This window comes from Trachemys scripta, chromosome 7, assembly GCF_013100865.1.
Source record: "Trachemys scripta elegans isolate TJP31775 chromosome 7, CAS_Tse_1.0, whole genome shotgun sequence".
Lineage (NCBI taxonomy): Eukaryota > Metazoa > Chordata > Testudines > Emydidae > Trachemys > Trachemys scripta.
This window is the reverse complement of record NC_048304.1, coordinates 18,594,546-18,616,657: the sequence shown is the minus strand read 5'-3', so window position 1 is coordinate 18,616,657 and position 22,112 is coordinate 18,594,546. Positions and strand designations below refer to the sequence as shown.

The following is a 22,112-nucleotide window of genomic DNA, read 5'->3' as shown; positions in this document are numbered from 1 at the left end:
CGGTTTATAAAGGAAAAACAAAGAGGTTCCATAAGTCGAAGAGGGAAAAAGAAAAGAGTCTTTGTTCACTAATGATAGATGGAGCAAATGATTCTTCCAAGCTAGCATTCCCAGGTGTTTGTAAAGGAGCCAGGGTCTGCTCCCTAGAGGACTCACCTGCTGCACCGTGAGCAGAATTATGGCTTCATCCCGCACTTGGGTCTTTCTGCTGAAATTAAAGAATAAGCTCTGCTCGTCCACAATAACAAAGTCAGATGTTAATATCTGAGCTGTTCTGATGCCTACAACGATTTGCTCTAATTCTCTCCCACTGGGTGTTTCTAGCTCTCTTCCCTCTGCCTGAGCTAATTCTGCAGCAGAACGATGGGGGAAACTGTGCTGTAGGAGGTACTTACTGTCTTGTCAATGAGATATAAAACTGATCATTTGTGGTCACTAAAGAACACTTGGCATTTTTTTGTTTTTGTTTTTGTTTTTTTGGTAAGGAGTCCTGCTTTAATTCCAGTGTCCTGGCCAAATTCAAATTGGATCATTACATTCTCCCTACACATATTCCCCTCCCCTCTACCCCAGTTTCTGTGCTTCTTCACTTCCTGGTTTAAATTGTTGTGCAGTGTTGCTGTTAGCTGTTAAATAGACTCTGTGTTTCACACTAGAGATGGCTGCATTTCTGGGATTGATAAAAATATTCTTACATAATCCTTTGGGAGTTTTTACAGGAATGGTTGTAAGGCTTTAGCAAAGTGCTTTTACAAGCAGTAACTAGCTAAGTTTTATTTGACAGAACTGTGTGTAATTAGGTATCTTTGCTATAGAGCCTAAGAACTTGCAAAAATCTGTCTGGAAATATCTTATTTTTAAAGTCTGCAAAGAATTAGTAAAAGCGGAAAACAATTGAGCTGATGTAATCAAAAGTAATTGAGTTAGATCCTGGCCTTCGCTCCAGCAGCCAGAAACCAGCAGATGCGGCCCCTTCAATTAATCATAGTTCAGAATCTTTTGTTCAGAATACAGGTATCATTCTGAAGAAATGCAGGCTGGAGAGAATCAGGGTGACCATCTTCAACCAGCATCAGGAGCAGGTGTCCTGGGCTCTGCTTCAGATCAGCTTGGAATGAGGATGGCAGAACTACTCTCTCCATGGCAGTGAAGGAAAGACTGACAAGAGGGCCATTCAGCTAGTATTACGGTAGTTTTTGAGCTCACATATCAAAACTGGAATTGAACATTGCCAGGCAGCAGCCGTTTGTATTTCATTACTCACCGGGATAAAGCCTGAAGCCCCTCTCTCTGGAAGGAAGGTGTAAGAACTGCAGGATTAATGCCAGAGCCTACTCACTACTGCCTGCTATGCAAGCGTGCTCATTTTACTGTTACCCCCTGGCTCCTGCCTGCCTCACCCAGTCACAAGCCTAGGTTATCACCTCGCACTGGGAATGTGTGACCTTTCCATGTGTGCATGACAGCCACCATTTTGGCTGGGCTGAGCATGAACCAAGGAATCTCCAGAACCAAAGCAATGAGCTACAGCTTGAGTTTAAAGAGCCAGATGCTCTCTTGGTGGTGCTGCAGCAGTTACATCCTCTGCAGATTGGGCACAGAGGAGGCCCTGGCAGACTCACTAACCAGTGGGTTGCGTGTGTACAGCCCCTAGTGCAATGGGGTACCACTAGAGAAACAACAAATGATAAGCTCTCATACTCACCCATCACCATAGTGTCAGCGTCTTACAAGGACTGGAGTAACAAAAGAGCAATGTCTCCCTCTTCCTCTCTTCATTTGGATGAGTTAATTCTTTTGTTTTGAATGGATTAGAGTCATTATTTAATATTCCAGGACAGCAGCATTCAATCAAGTCCAATAGGAGTTTTTGTCGGGGCAGGAATGATGTGACTATATCAGGATTTGATGGAGGGCCTTTCACTGCACAGCCTCTCTCTTGCGCTCTCCACGGTCATTCGGAGAGCTGTGTGACCATGCTCAGGACAACATTCGGTGGCGGGAAGGTGTGCAGAGAGTTAGTGCCTCTCGTGCAGGTCACTGGGTTTGAAAAGGGAAAGCATTTCAACAGAATGCTCAACCGCTTCTCCCAGCTGGGATTTCAGCATGAATAGTGCTTTGTTCTCAAAACCCTGGATTCACCACAGCTCCCAGTATAGACAGAGGCATTTCAATAAATCAAAGATGCACCTAAAGGAGGCATTAGATAGCTAGGTGCTGATAGGGTTACCAGACAGCAAGTGTGAAAAATTGGGACGGGGGGGGGGGGTAATAGGAGCCTATATGAGAAAAAGACCCAAAAATCGGGACTGTTCCTATAAAATCGGGACATCTGGTCACCCTAGGTGCTGATATCATCTCCCCTTCAGATCACTGAGCACTTTAAACCTTTCACATCTGGTCACTGATTTAAACCTGTGCTAGGGCAGGAATTACCATCTGATGGCTGGTGGAGGCCTATATGACAAAGAGGTGATGTTCTCAGTCAAATTCCTATTGTCCACATCACAAAATCACCACCCTCACAACTGGAAGTGTCATCAACAGAGAGGCCTGTAATTGGATGAACTATGGGATTGAATTGCTCTTTTAATCCTGCTAGCTGTCCTTCCAGGCCAGTGCCAGGGCACATATATAGAGCAGGCATGGGGAAAGCTACACTGCTGTGACCCAGGTGGTTCTGTGGATAAACAGGGCAGTGAGCTGGCTACCTGATGCTGTTGCTAACTTCACTCTGATTGGAGGAATAAACTATTTACCTGAGAATTAGGGCAATATCATCTCTGGATTTGCTAGTGCGTCAAAATATTTGTCTCAATATGAACAAAAGAAACAAAACTCTCCAGTTAACATTGGAACAGAACCACTTTATGAAATCAGAAAAGCGGAGTCACGGCAGAAAAAGGTGTGCTTAGAGCTGGTTGGGAAATTATGAATTAAATGGTTTTTTTTTTTATCAAAAAAGGCTGATTCATTGAAGCCAAAACTTCCCTCAGGAAAGGGTCAGCTTAGATGACTTTTTGTGTCCACATTGAAGCTAATTAAAGCTAAAAAAAAAATTGTAACAAATTTTAAATGGTCAAAATAGAAACAAAATGCTTTGAAATTATCAAATGAAATATTTCAATTGACCCAAAATTGCATTTTTCTTCAATTTTCAGTTCAGAAAATGTTCGGGAGTTTGACTTTTTGGGGATAGGAAAATTGTTTGAAATCTCAAAAAGGTTCATGGGACAGGAAAACTATTTCTCATCCAGCTCTAGGTGTGATGTGTTTAATCAGACACCAAAACAACTAGAGTAACAAACCCGTCCCTCCCCCACACACACACTTGGATATATCACCAGCCGCATGACTCTGTCAAAACTGCAATGGTTTATTGTCAGCCATCCTAAACTCTTCCATTATTTCTGTAGAGGAAAGTATAACTGGACAACTGAAAAAAGAAAACAAAAACAAAAACAAAACCTTCTTTTTTTTTCCTACCAAAAAAAAGATTTCAGATTCTGAGCGTATGAATGAACCTTCAACCTAACCACTGAATGATTCATGAACCTTTGATCTTCAGATTTCACTGAATATGTAGAAGTATCAATTAAAAATAAATAATGAGACTTGTACTTGCAAATTGCTCTTTATTAAAGGTTTAACTTACATAGTTTCTATAGACCTTCTCTATCAGATATTGCAAAGCTGCACAGAATTAGAAATCAGAGAGGCTAATACTGTACAAGAATAGTTTCAAATGTTGATAACAGAAGGGCGAGAAAAACATCTTATTTGTATAACTGAGCTAAAAATAAAAATAAAGAACATTGGTACAATTGCATTATGCCATCTTTTAGCGCTTTAAACATATGTTGAAGTCTCTGGGCCATATGCTCCCATGGCTTGCTTGCTATGAACTGAAGAAAAGCGTAGCAATTTGCCACCAATCAATCCTCAAAAAGCACAAGTGTTGGCCAAAACCTCTTACTTGGTGTGATGCCAAATCAAATTACAGCTGAAAATTGGTAGGTGAACCACAGCAGAACCATAAAGAGCTCAAACTATAGGGGTGTGGTCTATGGACATGTAGGAGGAGTCAGGGGGAAGCCAAATGACTATATACGTTACCATGGAAATATAATGTCACATGCTACGGAAAAGACACTGCAAATCAGCTGTTGCTTACGGTTCAAATCCTATCCCTTGTGCACCGCGTAGCTAACTGGTTGTGTGCAGGGGAGTTTGGTGGGGGCAAGGGAAAGACCAGATTCCTCCGCATGATTACTCTAGAGATGCTACTAATGGTCAAATCTTACCACACTGTAAACCCTTAAATCTCACTGGCACTAGGGTTGCTACCTTTCTAACTGCTGGTAACCAGACCCCTGAGGCCCTGTCCCCTTCTCCACTTCTTTCCCCAGACCCCAACCCCATCTCCGCCTCTTCCCCCCAAGGCCCCGCCCCTGTCGTTCGCTCCTCCCCCTCCCACTCACTGGATCATCTTCACCTCCCTCTTCTTCCCTCCTCTCATCTCCCCCAGTTGGGCTCCCTCTGCTCTAAGGCTGGGACGGGAGCTGCTGCAGCCTGACAAGGAGCCCCCTGGAGGTAGGAGATGGCCCCAGCTGAGCAGGGGCTGGTGTGGGTTAACGACTGGTGCCTCCCCATGCCTTGCGGTAACCAGATTTGTGGTGTCTGGTCAGTACATCTGACCAGACACTGCCTGGTCCCCTTTTCGACTGGACTTTCCAGTTGAAAACCGGGCACCTGGCAATTCTAAATGGTACCCGGACACAGAAGCCAAAAATCGGATTGTCCAGGTAAAACCCAGAGAGGTGGCAACCCTACCCACTGCTCACTAGGTTTCATGCGCCCCCACTGATCCCAGCTTTGTAACATGGGTATACTTCATCCCTCGCTAGATTGCTGTGTCTTGGGTCTTTACAGTGGGCTTTCCTAACCATAGCCTCTGTGGTTCACATCCAGAACAGTTGCCATGGTAGGGATGAATCCACAAGGCTGTGGCCTCACTAGTCTTTTCCATTCTGTGAAAGGAGAACATTCGTCTCTCTGTATGACCCAGATACTCAGTCGGTGTAAATGGGGATAACTCTACACAAGTCAATGGATATACACACATCTACACCACCTGAGGAGCTAGTCCTTTATATTTAATTAAAAAAAATATGTACAGCCTTGTTCAAATGATTTCTATTGTCAGAACTGAAAAGTCCATTCTGCTGGGTTAACTGTGAATCACATGCAGGCGGTGGTGATGGTGGACATGACTACATGCCTGCAAATGGGACTTGCGTGCCCTTGCTGACAAGGCATGCCAGCTCCGAGATCAGCGGCTTCCATGAGAGATCTATGCAGGAGAAACCTGGCTGGTGGAGACTGAGGAAGTCTCTGTCTTGGTGCCAGCAGAAGCGTCGTCATCACCCAGCAGGTTCTTTCCACAGCAAATGGTGGTGATCATGCAGTTACGGAACTAGAGAAGAAAACAAGGTCGGCAGAGGTAAGCAGCCGATGCAGGCAGAGTGACAACTGTCAGCCAACCCTAGGCATTGTGAATACCCTTACATTAAATGGGTCAGTAATGCACCTGGAGGGACTTCTGACTAACACAACGAAGGAGGAAATTCAAGGAACTGTGGCTAATGAAGATGCTCCCTTGTGAAAGTCTGCACACCTTGGGAACAATCTAACTCCCAATGAAGTAAATGGAAATACTCTCACTAGCTTCAGTGGGACTTGCATTGGATCCCTTAGCTCAACAATCCTATTGAAGTGAATGGGGCTTCTCATCTGACTAAGGCAAGCATGGGTTGACCCTTGAAAGATCACAATTTGTTAACAGTTCAATATTTGACTAAAATAATAAAAAATGCTAAAAAAAAAGTAAGGGTAACCAAAGCTCATGTTTTGCAGTATGAGATGATCACACCGGGGATCTGGAAGGAGTTTCTGCTCCTGATGTAGCATTGTACAGATGGCCAAGTGCATTTTGGGGAGGTTTTTGTGGACTAAGTTGCCCTAAAGAACCAGGTGCTGCTCATTGTTGGAGGTAGAATACTAGACTTGCTACACCAATGGTTTATTCGCTCTGCCTAATCTTATGTTCCTAACCTTTCCCACTTCCTAGAACTAGCTACAACTTCTATTTAGGATTACCTTAACCTTGCTGAGTATTCTTATTATTGGCTCTGTTAGACTAGTGCATCTCTACTGAATCAAAATGTTTGCACCATTGTAAATGAGAGCAGAATACAGTCCTAGATATTTAACAAAAGCAATGCGTTGATCATTTCAAATAGACAGTCCTGATGACTTCCAGTAGCGTTCAGTGGATTTATGTAATACTAAAGGACAGCAAGACAATGATTAGATGTCCCTTTTTATTACAGAAACAAAATTGCCTTGAAAAAGCCCCATTTGTGGCACATTGAGCAAAAAAGGGCTTTAAAACGATGACCTAGGTGCTATAACTCTCTGTAAGCTAATAAGAAATTAAATACAATAAATAAAAAGACCAGAGATTTGCCAATTACCTGTTTGTTCATTACAATGTAAATCACCGGGTTGTAGATAGCAGAGCTCTTGGCGAAGAAAGCTGGGATGGTCATGAAGACAGGGCCAAAGTCAGATCCCTGGTGGGTGAAAATGTAGAAAGCAACACTGGCATAGGGGACCCAGCAAACAAGGAACGAAATAACCATGATGATGACCATGCGAGTAACTTCTCTCTCGGCTTTCTGGGTGGTGGCAGATTCCTGTTGCTGAGCTGCGGCCTAAAGAGATAAGACCACTGAAATGACGATGGCGCTGCGGGGGACATGTTGGGTTCTCCTGAGGGAATTCTGCACCAACAAAATACAAATTCTACACACAATATTTTAAAATTCTGCATATTTTGTCCATAAATAGATGTGGAGGCTCCAGCATGGCAGTGGGGAGCACAGGCCACTGGCTGCATGGAGGTGGGAGATCACCCTGCAGCCCCCGTTGGGGCCCGGACTTGGTGGCCCCAGAAACACCCTGGAGCCCTGCCCAACCATGCCAGGTGCACCAAGATAGTAAGGGCGAGGGATAGAGTCTCACATGCATGCCCAGCCTTGGCCCCCGATCCCGGTGTGGGTCGCAGGCTCAGCCAGGCAGGATCCAAGTGTGGAGGGGCTTAGTGGGGATGGATCCAGGTATGGGGTGAGAGGGTTCTGCGTGGGGCAATCTGAGTGCGGGCAGCTCAGTGAGGGATCTGGATGCACAGAGGCTCACTGGGGGTTCTGGGTGCAAGGGCAATGAGACTCTGCAGAGGAGTCCAGGTGAAGGTGGCTGGGGCTCAGCGGGGTGGGGGTCTGGGTGTTGGGGGATGGGGCTTGGCAGGGGTTCTAGGTGTGGGAGTTCAGCGGGGGGGTCTGGATACTGGAGGAGTGGGGCTTGGTGGAGTGGAAGTCTGGGTGCAGCTGGCTGGGGCTCAGTGCAGGGGGGGGGCGGGTGCAGATGCAGGGGTCCAGATGCAGGGAGGAGGGGCTGGGTGGGAGTTTGGGGGGGTCCAGATGCACAGGGAGCTGGGCAGACAGGTGAGCAGCTCCCCATACAGTGACCCCTCCCCCTGCTTCTGAGGAGCGATGGGGGTAGGAAGCGGGGGGAGGGTCCAGAGCTGCAGCAGCCGGGGGAGGTTTCTGGGAGTAGGTCTGACCCAGCCCCAGCCCCAGCCCCAGCCCCGGCTGCTCCTTGCAGGGGAAGAAGTAGGAAGTTTTGTCCTTCCTCACCCCCAGCCCAGGCAGAACTAGCAGCTGAGCCCGGCACAGGGTAGGAGCACCCTCACCCCCCTGCGATGATTTATCTCTCCACTGGCTGCTCCAGGAGCCCGAAATGATGCACCCGTGCTGCTGGGGAGGGACATGTGACCGCTCTTGCGGCTTCTGTTTGCTTCCCCACCATTTTCTATGGGGAAGCAAAGAAATCTGCGGGGGACATGAATTCTGCACGCGTGGTGCAGAATTCCCCCAGAAGTAACTGGGGGACATGCTGAAACTGACTGTTCAGGGAGTTTGTGAAGGCTTTAGGGGTGGGATGAGCTACAAACATCAAATTCACATCACCCTAGCTCCTCAAATGTCAGGGCTGATTGGCTCTGGGGTTATGGTTCATTCCACCACAGGAATCGAGCCAGCTGTGGAGTTCAGATCTGGATCTGAAGTCTCCCAGCATTTGGGGTAGGGGAGAATAGGCTTCAGATGCAGGTTTTTGGTCATCTCTAACAGGTCTACCTACCTCTTTAACAGTGCAGACCAGGCGCCCATAACAGAAGGAAATGATGATCAGTGGAATGAGGAAGTGAACCACAAACATGTAGATGACAAAAGATTCGTTGTGGACCTCAGGTTTCAGAGTGTAATAATCAATTCCACATGAGCACTGCAAACCCTCTGGGATGTACCTGCAGGTAAACCAATGAGATTAGTGTCTGCTCTTGAACTGGTGCATGTGGTTGCTTTACTTGGAATGCTGCTAGAGAAATATGTAAAACACCTCAATAACTGCTGCTAACACCGTGCTAGCTGGGGCATCATTTCAGAAAATGTCAATCCATACCTAGACCATCCAAACAGTGGAGGAGCAGCACAGGCCAGGGCCATGACCCAGGTGAAAATGATACCCATGAGGGCATGGGTCTCACTAAATCGGAAGTTGCTCATGGGCTTGCAGACCACCACATATCTTTCAATGGCCAAGACTACTAGGGACCACAGAGCTATTTCACCTGTAAAAGAGAAAGAAAGAGAGAGAGACACACACATAGACCGTTACCAACAACAGAAGAAAAAGAAAACACGTAGCCATGTAAATGAGTCCTTTTCATAGATTCTAAGGCTAGAAGGGACCATTATGATCATCTAATCTGACCTCCTGCACAACATAGGCCATAGAACTTCTCCAAAATAATTCCTAAAGTTGGTGACTGAGGTTGGATTAATTTGTATGTTATGATTTCCACTGAAGTCTCTAAATGGCAAAGAAATCTAGGTAAGGTTTCAAGGAATGTTAATGTCACAGGTCTGAATTAAAATATAGTAAGGAATGCACAAGTCTCTTATTCTACTACTGATCATTGTACCCATCGTTTTGTTAGTGCTTGTTTATTTTGTCATAAATTTAGGTCTTGTCTACACATGAAGACTGTATGGTAGCTGGAGAATTAATGAAATGACCTCACAAGACAGATATCTGAAAACTGAACTGAACCGAGAGGGGAAGGGTTTTTTAGTCCCACAGTTTAGCCTAAAGCCTGATTGATATTGGAAGAAAGGATGACTTTGTTAAAGGCTAAATAACCCGGCCTCTTCAATGAGAGTATAAGAGTTCACAACAGACATGATCTGAGAGTCTCAGAAAGTCCTCAGGCAACACCAGGGAAAACCAGATTTGTTATTTCTAAGGTTAAAAGAACAAGGCAAAAAGGATACAAACCGAACATTTTAAAATCTGTTGCAGGTCACTTGTCAATCCTACACTCTATATTTTTCAGGATACTCAATAGCTGGGCTTCCCCCAAAGTGCTAAAAGAAGGTGGAAAATAATGGTGCTTTATTTCTTCTCCCTCATTTATTTCCTGCCTTGAAATATCGCAACTTTAACTTAGTCCAAATTACAACGTAATTTCTCTATTCCATCTGCCTTTTAGGGTGCACATTGAGACAATCTGATCTCTCTCTTTCCAAAAATCTTGGGGGAAACCCAAAAGGAGGAGATTTTAAAATCGCCTCTTGGTTATTTACACCAAATACCGCCTTTGAATGGATGCCAGAAAACGCAAGAAGAAAGAGAGGAAGACCACGAATAACGTGGAAACGGACAGGTCTGAAATCAAGCATCTCAACATGAAATGGGAAGATTTGGAGAGAAAGGCAGTTGACAGGCAAGGATGCTAAATGTGCGTAGCCCAATGTGCAGCAAAGCACAGAATGGACTATCGTCTAAAGTAAGGATTGGTTATTTACACATGTAGAAAACTTACCACCCAGTGTAGCAAAGAAACCTTCAACGTTGCAGCCTGTTGTCCCAAAGATAAAATAACCATGCATTGAGGTGTACATGGTGGTGGTGAATCCTCCAAAGACCATGAAGAGGTTAGCAAAGGCCAGGTTCAAAAGGATGTAGTTGAGGGGCGTCCGGAGTTTCTTGTGTTGGATGGTGACATACAGAGTCAGGAAATTGACAGGGAAGCCAAGGAGGATCAGCAGAAACATGTAAGCAGACAGTACAGAGAACTTCCATGGGTCAGCAAGGTAGTACTGAGGATACTCAAATGGATTCCGTACTATCCCTGTCTTGTTGGACATGGGCACATAGAAATTTGGACCCTCTGTTCCATTCATGGTTGCAGTTCCAGAGGTATTTTTGATCTTACAAGTATGTTTTGCTTCCTTTGAGGCTCCCCTCTTGAAATTCACCTCCTTCTTAACATTTGAGCAGAAGCTGGTTATGCTATTCTCAGCATTGCAGCCTTTATAAAGTGCCACCTTGGGTAAGCTTTCAACGTCAGTGTCAGCATGATTAAGGCTTATGGCATTATTGATCATAATAATCCAAGCTAGGATTTCAACTGTTAATTGGCTTTCCCAGGAAGGTGTTATGGTGACACCTGTTTCTGGGCTGCAAAATGGTTACCAGAGAACATTGAACTCACATGGCTAGATTCACAAAAGGACTTAGGCACCTATCACTTCCATTGCCTACATTTTAGAATGAGGTCCCACTGGGATTCTCCAAATCCCCAATCAGCTGCCGCCAAACCTTAAACTCACTTGGTGCCTAAGTTTTTGCAATAAAAGTTCCCTAGGCATCAATATTTCCACCTCTGGGCATAGGTACCGCAGATCCATGCTAAGTGTCCCAATACCTAAGCCCCAGAGCCATGCATGAATGAGGGGGAAATAGGCATTTCTCCACCTAATTCACCTGCGGGACTGGATCGAGTAAGCATGCGTTGAGCTCATCTATGGCACAGTCCCTCCATAGGTGAGCTTACACAAGATGGCAGCAGAGGAAGAACCCCTTCATGACTTTTAGCCCACTGGAGGGTACTCAGCTGGTTGTGAGAGACCCCCAGTTTAAGTTCCTCCCAGGAGCGGCGGCAGCACTCCTCCTCTGAGCATTCGGCCGCAGGAGTCCTTCCACTCCGCGTCTTTGGGGCACTTCAGCGGCGAGTCCCGCCGCGAAAGGACCCCCCACCGCAGAATTTCCGCTGAGGATGGCAAAATGCCACCCCCCAAATCCTGCTGCCCTAGGCGACCGCCTAGGGTCGCCTAGTGGAAGCGCCGGCCCTGGTCCCTCCACTTGAGGGGGAAAGAAGGGATTTGAACTATAATCTGCCATCTTGCAAGTGAGTGCGTTCACCACTGGGCTATGGGCTATTCGGAGGTGGAGATCTCTCAGTCTCCTGTCACAGCTGTTCCACTGTGGATAAATAATTTTAAGAAGTCATTGGAAGAGGGGGGCTGGATCCTCAATCTCCTTTGCGCTAGCCACAGGGCTACAGAGTCTTTCTCATGCTTGCACGCTGTCTCTCTAGCCCAATGAGCCTTTCATTATTTATCCAAAGTGGAATCTCTTCAACCGGAAGACTGAGGGAGTTCCCTCCCCCCGCCATCTGACTATCCCATTACCCAGTGGTTCAAGCACTCACCTAAGAAATGGTGGATCAAAGGTAATCCCTTCTCCCACTCAGTGGGGAGGGGGGACAAACCAGGGGTGTCCCACATCCCAGTAAGGTTGCCACCTTTTTTGAGGTAGCTGTCCTGGGAAAGCTGTAAAGGGTGCTCAGTACGCACTGCCAGCTGTCCAGTTTTATAGGCTCAGGATCATCCTGGAGGTCTCAATCTCTTGTACCTCCCAGGTAGCAACCTTACAGGTGAGTAATCTAACCACTGGGCTAATAGTTATAAGGGAGGTGCTGCTCCTCCTCCTAACCTTCTTCCCCTGGCTTCTTGCTAAAATGGTGTAAGTGCCTAACCCCAAGAAGGGGTTGGCAGCTGAGAATCCCAACCAGAGGGAGCCCGGATTTAGGCACCTCTAGGCTCGGTGTCTCCCATTGGCTAGCTTAAGCAGGGAGCCCCTAGTATGCTGGTTTTTGAGGTCCCATTCTGAGGTGCTGTCTCTCCCCATTCATAGTAAAGGGAGTCTAGGTGCCACACTCAGGCTTTGTGAATCCCAGGGATTTTGTAGGTGCCTTTGGGTATATCTACACTACACGGGGGAGTCGATTTAAGATACGCAAATTCAGCTACGTGAATAGCGTAGCTGAATTCGGTGTATCGCAGCCGACTTACCCCGTTGTGAGGACGGCGGCAAAATCGACCTCCGCGGCTTCCCGTCGACGGCGCTTACTCGCCGATTCAGGCGGGTAGTATAGACCTAGCCTGAGAGTGTGAACTAAGTCCCTTTGTTCATCTATAACACACAGAATCTCTTATGGAGAACATGATTCTCTCAAGAGATATCATGTACAGAATAGAGGGAAAACCAGATAGCAAGCTTAACCTCTGCTTCTGGTTCCAGCTCTGCCCCATGCTTGCTGCGTGGCCGTACGCAATTCACTGAAGCGCAAATTTTCAGAACTGATCGCTAAGATTGGGTCTCTCCATTTTTGGATGCCCCATTTAGAAATGTAGGGCTGGTCACCAGTGGCTTGCATTGATTTCAGCTGAAAGCTGGATCCCACATGGCTAAAACTGGGCAGTCAGAAAATAGAGGAACCCAAATAATAGGCCACTTTCATGGGCAGTAGCTGCTCTGTCCCCCGTTGCCCCATCTGTGCAATGGGGATCAGAATATTTCTCTACCTCCCAGGGGTGTTGTGACGTTTAATTTGTTAATGGCTGTAGAACACCTGGGGTTGCTCCGGTGGAATGCACTAGAGCAGTGGTCTCCAAACTTTTTTGATCGCGCACCCCTATCAGTACAAATTTTTTGAGCACGCTCTTCCTGCCGCGCACCTCCAAGGATCCTCTTGCGCACCCCTTGGGATGCACACACCCCACTTTGGAGACCACTGCACTGGAGAAGGCAGAAATATAATTATCAGCAGGGGTAGGTGTGTAGTAATTATTTTTTATTGTAGGCATGTCCAGTACCCGTATTGTACTTTCTTGAAGTGCTAGCACGGTGGAGGCAGGTTGCAGGGATGAGCTTTGAGCCCTTTTTCCTCCTCCTCAAAGGAATGTGCAACTATGATGTAAAAACCACATTACGTAGGGTGGGATAGAGGCTGGATGACTCAGGGAACTGATAATGGGATATGCAGCCTTTGAACTCTAGATCATCAATTGAAGCTTGGCCCAAGCCCTGTTATCATCTGAAAGCTGGTCTGTGGCCCACGTGAAATGAATTGGCGGTCTCAGTACAGTTCCCAGCAGCCAGATATCTGCTTCATAACGGGCATCCCAGCTGGAGACGTGAAAGAGGCCAAGGACTGAATGAGCTAGTTGTTCTATGATGCCTACAACCTTTAGCCAACATCAGCCACATGCCTTGTCTGCCCTAATCTTGTGCCATAATGGGAGAAATGAAAAAGTGAAACATTAACACCTGCCTCTGGGTCTCCTGTTGTGTCATCTTCTCAACTCCTTCTGGCAAAGCTTGTCTTTCTTTGCTATTTCTCCAGCACCAGTGGCAGTGGTTAGCAAATAATTCCCATCTCCCTCTTGCTCAGTGGGGAAGGGCACATTTGGCAGGGCCACGTAGCAACTCTCACAGAACTAATGCTAATGTTCTGTTTGCTCTGCAGGAAGTCAGGGGACTTCAATCTCTCAAGCTGTCACGCTGAAACTTTTCTGAAGCAGCAACTTACTAAATTGATAAGGCGGCGATAGCTACCGGGAAATCTGCTGTTTGAAACTCTCAGATATTCCATGCTTCTCTGTTTTCCCTCTCAGTACACGGAGAATCATTTTAAAGTAATTATTTAGACTGAAAAAATGTAATTGGACATTGGGTGTTTTTAAGTCTACAGAGTCCATGGGACAGTATGTACAGGGGGGATGAAAATACTGAAGTTAACAGTAGAGAGAGAGAGAGAATCTCTTATGGAGAACGCGATTCTCTCAAGAATCACACCACCATTATTACTACTACTTAAACCCAAAATCTATTTTTTTCCTCTGCCTTTTTATTACATTTTGTTAGTGGTAAACAATATAAACTTAGCACTTAACACATTCGGAGTGCTATATAAACATTCACTAATTCTCACCACTCCAGTCAGCTGGGAAAGGATCATCTCCCCAGTTTTACAGATAGGGAAGTAGAGGCTTTGAGGCTAGCTTAAGGCCCTACAGCAATTTTGGCTAGAGTGAGAATGCTGGGCAATGCTTGTGTCCCATCCTACTCTTATTTCTCCAGACCAGCCTGCTCCCATGCTGTGTTAACCTAGTATATACAGTTTAGTTACAGGAAAATGGAGTAAACTGACTTCCTCCTCCATCAGCCTCAAACTCTAGCCCTTACATTAAAGAGGCAGTGGAGGGATTTTGCTCAAGTTTTATATCCAGGGGTGCACAAACATTTGCTCTCAGGAGACCATGCATGGAAAAGTTCAGTCCCAGAAGGGAATGTCTCGTGGTCATAAATGTTTGAAAACAGATGTATTAACTATTTAAGCTAAATAATCTGTTCCACCTTGTATTTAGCTGACACTTTCCCCAGACCTGAAGAAGAGCTCTATATAGCTTGAAAGCCTGTCTTTTTCACCAACAGAAGTTTGTCCAAAAAAAGATATTATCCCACCCAGCTTGTCATTGAAAACAGTGTCATACTGTCATGGGAAATGGAATGCCTCACAATATCAGAGGAAGACTAGACGGTATAGAATATAGTACTTGAACTAGGGAAATGGGCACTTGTGACATTTGTATAGTTGATGAGACAGTCTTTCTATATGCTTATATGCAAATACCATACTCTGAACTAAAGCACCATGTCCTCTCTAATAGATTACCCATCCCGAAACTCCATCTCTATTAACTTTTCTTGTTACCAAAGCAACTTTCAAGTTGTATTGCAGTTATCTAAGCACCAATGTAGTTGTTAGCACATATACCTGGGCATACAGTAGGATTAAAGGTTTATCCTTCCAGATATTCAAATTTGTCACATTAAGCTTTGATGCAATAAGCCATTGCTGAGATTGCAACTGCCGTCCACAGCTTAGAGCCTGAAGCGCGTCACAGATAGAGAAGGCAAGTAGTAGTAGGGTAAAAAAACAAGCATAGGACAAGTTTCAGAAAGTGGTCTATGCTGCTACCCACATCAAGTCTAGTGAAGAGTAAGTGGCTGAGGGGATACAGAGCAGGAAAGGTCATTTTTGGTACCATCATGTATGCTGATAATTCTATTTTAAGAGTTTTATTCTATCATGATATGTTATTGTTAGAAGATGCTGAAGTTACATAAGAACCGCTTCAATGTCACAAGGCAAATTGGGACTACTACAGTATTTTAAAAATTCAGAATACATTGGCCCTAACATTTATTTACACATCATGACTTATTTTAATACAGCATCTTTCCTCGGGAAGACACCAAAAGCGCTTTTCAAATGTAAAATGCATCTATGGTCAGAAAAGTGGGTCTGTAAAAAATGGAAACCTCTGTACTCAATACATTTTGCCTGTCTGTCATTACAAATCATAGCTATTTATTTTTACTGCTTTTCACTCCCGCTGGCTTTGCAAAGCAAACACAATTATGGGAGAATGAGCTAGATTCTAATTCTGGCTCCCATATCAAACAGAACTGTTTATTAATTCCAACTGCAGTCTTCATTGCATACAGTAATTTACGAGTAAGAAAGCACGAGCAGGACTTTTAGATCAGTACGTTTACAAGGCTGGTAGACAGAACAGCATTTTTTTAAAGTGTCAAACAAAATTTGATCCAGAATCACAGAGATACGGAAGTCCATTGAAGCTATTTTTTTTTTTTACAGTCACTTTTTAGAGCAATTTAAAGTACACACAGGAATCACTTCAACCACCAGTGAAATTCAGCTGCCTCTGTGGTAGCTGTTTAACAGCATGCAGGAACACTGTCCAATAGTTTAGGACAGTAAGCAAAGATGAATATCATATTCCTTTGAAAACACAGGGAAACTGGTAGGCATGATTATAATAACCATGCATGCTGTGTGCATACTCTTACCTGTTATCTACATTTGACTAAAAATAATGAAGAAATCTATCACTTCTAGGTCACTAGCTCAAATTCAGCCCAAGTGGTTACCTACCCATAGTTGTTAACAGCTAACTGCTTGTTCAGTGGCCTATTCCGAAGTCCAACTATTAGTTTAGTGCAGTATACATATAATGAAAAATCATCACTTCAGTTAGCATCCTATAGGTCAGTATTAGCAGAAGAGGAAAGGACAGAATAGGAATACAAGATGAACTACTTTCTCTCCTCCTAGAATTGCTCCCCACAGGTGAGGGCTGAAACATAGTGGTGGAGAAAGATTGCACAGCAACTACTCTTAGGGCACATCTTCACTGCAGAGTTAACTCAGGTGATCAGCACCTGGGTTAGCCTAGCCCAGATATGAGCAACCACACTGTGAAGCCATGTCTGAGTTATTGGTCCACCCTGGTGCACATACTGGTATGAGGCTCTAGGACTTCTGGGGTCATATCACATGGTTCTTAGTGCTACAGTAAGTTGTGCTGCTTTATGATTCTTTCCCAGTGGATTGTGGGAGAACTTGTCTGTCCTTCTGGGCACGCAGGGGAAACTGTAGGACGGCATTGGAGACCTATCAGTACCTGAATGGTTTAGCTTACGCACTCCCTGAAAAGTGGGTGGATTACCAGCTTGAGTGTAAAATGCGCTTGGGCTTTAGCCTATATCCTAGGATAGGCCAGCTAGCCCGAATTAAAAACAGCACCATACTCGGGCCCAAGGTTGTGTGTTCAAATGGGAGCCAGGTTAGGAGCAACACTTGAGCAAAAGCCAGAGTTAATTTTGCAGTGAAGACAAGCCCATAATGTACCAGTCTGTGGATAAATAGAGGCCAGCCTTTACCTTCCATGCCTGTCAAGCTGGCACATTTCACGAGCCCTCCAATATAGTCATTACACCTGATAAATTGGTGGCTTTTATTTTTTCACTAGGAAAAAAGCTGTGTTTTTAATACACGTTGGCTAACACATACGAAAATCCTAGTAGACATGGTGACTTGTTTGGACATGTGTTAGCTGGTCTATGGCAAACCTGGTGGGGAGGTTAGGGTTTACCTTGGCCTGTTAACACACATTAAAACTACAACTTGCTTTGTCCACACTAGGGTTTTAATCATGTATTCATTAACGTGTGAGTCAATATGTGTAAGAGCTCCTAACTGTAATGCTATTCTCTGCTGAAACGATATAAAAAGGTTCACTGGCTACAGCAAATACTCTAAAGAAAATAAAACACTGATGCAAAAACTTCCCCTTTTTATTTCGAGTTCTGTCAACAACCAAGTACATATTAAGGGCCAAATTCAGCCCTGGCATAAAGAGGGGCAAAATCAATGAGGTCAACTGAATTATCTCAAGGCTGAATCTCACCCTAAAATGTTCCTATCGAATCTGTGGCACACTGGCAGATTGCTATGATAAACATAGGACACTTGAAAGTAAAAGCGGAATTTTCCTTAAAAATATATATGTACATTTTTTTCCCATTTGGGTCTGTGGTTATATACAAAACAAAGAGCAATAAATAGAAATTCTGTAATTACATTGCTCATAAAAATAAATTTTTGTTTGGATAGGACACATGTGACATTTAACGGTTTCTCTTTTTCCACTGCTTATGAAACATACAGAGTGAGAAAATATATGTAACAACATAACCAAGCTGTTAAGAAAGCTTGATTACTCTACAATGCATTTCACTGTGATCGCAGAAAGATCTCTTGGATAGATCTTTTTCACTGGTTTGACTCGTCAATTCTTCTCCGACAGTACGGACAACAGTTATGCTGGAGCACCAGGAGCTCATAATCCTCCGAATGAAACATCTGTGAATTAGGAACAGATTTAGGCATATCTATTACACTGTTACTGGCTCACATCTAGGAAAAGGAAACTGAGATGTAATGGTTTTGCTAGGGCTCAGAATATTGGATGCTACTGTTACACCAGAGTTAATGTTTCCACAACAAGAAGTTATTTACAGCTGTTTGTAACAGCTCTAATTTGGAATATATAAAGAGCAAATATTTCATTAAATAAGCATGGAGGCTATGGAAGTCAGTTCACCCAACCAGTGAAACCCAACTGCTCTGTGAGAAAGGAGGGTGGACTTCAGGATGCTTTCTCTGCTACCACATAACCAAAAATAACCAAACTATTGAATATTTTGAAGAAAACATACCTGCGGTGAGGGAAACTACAATGAAAAAATTTTTTTACTTGCTGCATGCCCCCACTAAACCAGGCTATAAGGTTAGAAAGGCGGGGGGGGGGGGGGGGGAAAGCAGCGTTTCCCTTCTTTTAGTTCACTTTAGGTCTTCTTGAGTGGCTACAATTCTTGTCATCCCTGCAAAGTCCCCAAATACTTCATTCTACAATTTCAGCTACCACTAGCTATTCTGAAGTCAGCCCTTCTGGCAAGGCCTATCATCTCTGCACGTAACACAGGGTATTTTGCTCTCTCTTTACTATTCAGGACTTCAGAACGTATGTATCGAGGATTAGAAATTAACCTATCAGGGTCATTACAATTCGTCTCTCACTAGGAATTAAGTTTTAAAAACCCCAATGAAAACTTTTTACTTATACCTGAAAGCATGTTGGACACATGGTAATGGAAGCATCTGGTAGCAAGGACCGGAAGTACTGCCATTGTAATGGCTTTGGCCAGCGTTTAATCAGGACATCCCTCCGGCTCATTGACCGGAGAACTGCACGATTCACTATCACAGGAACAAATTCTGAGCCTCCTTGCTGCAGCGTTTAAAAAAGAATGAAGCTTAACAATTTCAAAGCATTTTAAAGATGACATAAATATAAAGAGTGGAGTGTTATTACTCAGTAGAAAGCGCTAACACAGAATAGGCATGGATTCTGCTCCCACTGAAGTCAATGGCAGTTTTGTCACTGTCCTCAGTGGGAGTAAGCCAGGTGTGAGTAAGGTATTTTCACTGCGCTTCACTCATTCCCATTAACACAATTCTTTATTTAAAACAAAAAAAAGCCATTTACAAAAACTTCCCTGAAAATGCCTATTTTTAACTGCACCCACCCAGACCCTAAGCTGTCTAGGGGACAGTCCCCCTGCTGCTTGCTGGAAACACCAGACTCCAGTTGGACTCACCCGTGCCCCAGCCATCTGAAACTGGGGTCTAAAGAAACTCCTGGGAGGAGTCAACCAGAAACTCAAGCTGGGAGAAACAGAGATAAAGAAGCTGAACAGGGACATTATGTGCACAGATGACATCAAGGGCCCACTGCTGTCTACAGCTTTTTCTCCAGACATTCTCTCCCATGCTGACGGGCTGTTTGCTCCAGCTCTATCGAGTTTCTTTGCCTCACTACACCTACTCTTAATACTGCTCCCTCTTCTCCTTCCCCCATTCCTCTTATCCCCTTCCCTGTCCCTTACCTCCCCTCTCTGCAATGTCTCTTCTCCCTTCCTTTGCCTCATCTCAATCTCTTCCCAACAAATGCCCATCCAAATAAATAATGAGGAAATAAAAATATTGTGGAACTAATATGATATTTACAGACTATCACACTGATCATCTGCTCACATGTTATATTCTTTACCCTGCATCTTTCATCCGTCTGGTCTGTTTAGACTGCAAGCTCTTCAAGGCAGTAACTATCTATTACTTACATTTGTAAAAACATGTAACACAATGGAGCCCTGATGATGTTTAGGGCTCCCTAGGCACTAATATAATACAAATAATAATAGTAATACCACCACCAGGCCTTATTTAACAATCTTGGCCAGTTGATGTTCTCTGTTACATCAGTGTAAATTCAGAGTAATTATTGTTTTCAGATTTACAATACAGTAACATGGACTGCCTATATATGAATATCCTGCTCATTTTATAACCTGGATGTCTTCCTTAGAGGCTCTCTCTTGGGCATGTTTATAGCTGTGTGTTATGGAAACCCTCTACTATGAAAAAGTAAAGGGCTGTTCAAACTAACTTCAGAGTTTGATTTTTTAACGCCACATAACTGCAGCATGCAGAAAACATCGTAATTTTTAAATCTGTTTCTGCAGTGGGTGGGTTGGCACCCCAGGAGACTATTCTTCCATTGATGATGATGAGGCCAGAGAGAAACAGTTTACTTGAAAAAGACATTCAGATAGAATAAGTGGTTCTCCAGGTTTTTCTTTTCTGTGGGCTAATCACTTTGTATGAGAAAGATGCCATTCTCCCTCAACTGCTGCTCCTAGCCTCCCAGTCACCCACTTTCCTCCATTTCTTGTGGGAGGTCGGCAGAACATATTAACACTTTGTAAAGGAATCAGAGAGGCTGTGGTCTGTCGAGACTGGCTATTGATCAGTCAATGGTGACAAGGAACGAACTGTGGGATGCCAGCTCAAAAGGAGATATGATAGCACTGAAAGAACATTTGCAGGTAGAGTCACCCTGGGTTTACTTTCTCTTCAACTATCTTCAGCCTCAAGGGCAGCAACATTTGAAAACCCAAATGAGGTATCCTCACCTCAAAGCTCAATTTTGCTGTAAAGGGATCATCCTCTTCAATAATGTCTGTGTTGTCATCAAATCTCAGCGTCTGCGCTCCTAGAGAGGTTTGTTACGGAAGAAACAAGAACTCCTACAAAATCAAATCCTTTTACCCTAGCACTCATAGGACTTGTCTTATGGCTTAGTCGTAGGGCTCTCACTCCTTGCTTCACCCAATGCCCATCATGTCAGGCAGACTAGGAGTACTCAGATACCACTGGAGTAATCCCTAGATTATATTAGATAGTGCTGCAGAAGAAGTTTACTCTAGCCCAGGAAGACTGGAGTGCCACACCTCACTAAGTAGCAATTGCTGTGGAACAGCAGAGCTTAAAACTACCAAATTACTAGCAGTAACTAATCTACATAAACGCATGTGACTTTAATAGTACCCTCATCCTTCATTTCCTTACCCTCCTGTAAACATCGAACACCTCACTTTGGGCAACCTATTTTAAAGCTCTCTGAGGCAAAGACCATGTTGTCTTGTGTATTTGTATTGTATCTACTACTATCAGGCCCCAACAACAATTGGCACCACTGTGTGCCACAGCAATACAAAATTCGAGGATTCTATAAAATAGACAACAATAATGACAGGCTTCAAAGGGAGCCCAATCCAGTTCTTCCTTAGAAAGAAAGATAGAAAGCTGTGATACAAGAGGAGAATAATGGATAGCCAAATACCTCCCATCCTTTATAGAAAGTAAAAGAGTTACATGAAAATAAGTGAACTGTATTATTTTTAACCTAAAAATACTTGACAAGATTATGAAACTGACTTTTCTAAAGAAAACCTTTTACAATTACTAGGATTGGTTAATATACCTGTACTTTTTTAGTTGCTACAGCAATTGAAAAAGAAACACACAATGGAATTGTACCCACTTATGTCAGCAATGAATCTGTCCCCTCGTCATAAGAGAAGCAGATTAAAATGCAACAAAAGCATAACAGATCCAAAAAAAACCCAACAACCCACAACCAAAAACTCTGTCTTCCAAACTGCTGCTCTTTCCCTAAGAAAACCAGAGAGTGTTCTGGATTGAAAGGATACCATTGCTTGCCATCTCTTGCCATTTATCCTCTCTCTTATTTAATCTTGGTGCTTCCAGATCAATAAGAGCTACAGCTTCTTCATCAGTGATCCCTTCTTCCAAATAGAACTCCACCAGATGCAATACTTCTAAAGGACACACGTGAAAAAGGAGAGAGCAGTTATCCGCAAGAACTCAGGATATCTATAGCAGGTCTTGCCTAAGGGTAGGTCTACACTTACCTCCGGGTCCGGCGGTAAGCAAACGATCTTCCGGGATCGATTTATCGCGTCTTGTCTAGACGCGATAAATCGATCCCAGAAGTGCTCGCCGTCGA

The 22,112-nt window shown here is 44.2% G+C and overlaps 2 protein-coding genes across 2 annotated transcripts in view; both read right to left on the bottom strand.

Annotated features, from left to right (window-relative positions):
• Positions 1–4,575: 4,575 nt before the first annotated feature.
• RHO (rhodopsin) lies at positions 4,576–11,051 on the bottom strand. Its single transcript, XM_034777143.1, has 5 exons — positions 10,007–11,051; positions 8,584–8,752; positions 8,263–8,428; positions 6,537–6,776; positions 4,576–5,476 (listed from the first exon to the last, which is right to left on the bottom strand). The coding sequence occupies exons 1-5, from the start codon at positions 10,569–10,571 to the stop codon at positions 5,354–5,356; spliced, it is 1,263 nt and encodes a 420-aa protein (XP_034633034.1). The 5' UTR covers positions 10,572–11,051; the 3' UTR covers positions 4,576–5,353.
• Positions 11,052–17,457: 6,406 nt separating this feature from the next.
• The window catches only part of IFT122 (intraflagellar transport 122), a gene marked incomplete in the record, with an annotated part of 54,231 nt that continues 49,576 nt past the window's right edge, over positions 17,458–22,112 (bottom strand). The window contains 3 exon segments of the mRNA XM_034775403.1: positions 17,458–18,043; positions 18,807–18,971; positions 20,716–20,787. Coding sequence (XP_034631294.1) covers positions 17,954–18,043; positions 18,807–18,971; positions 20,716–20,787 — 327 coding nt within the window.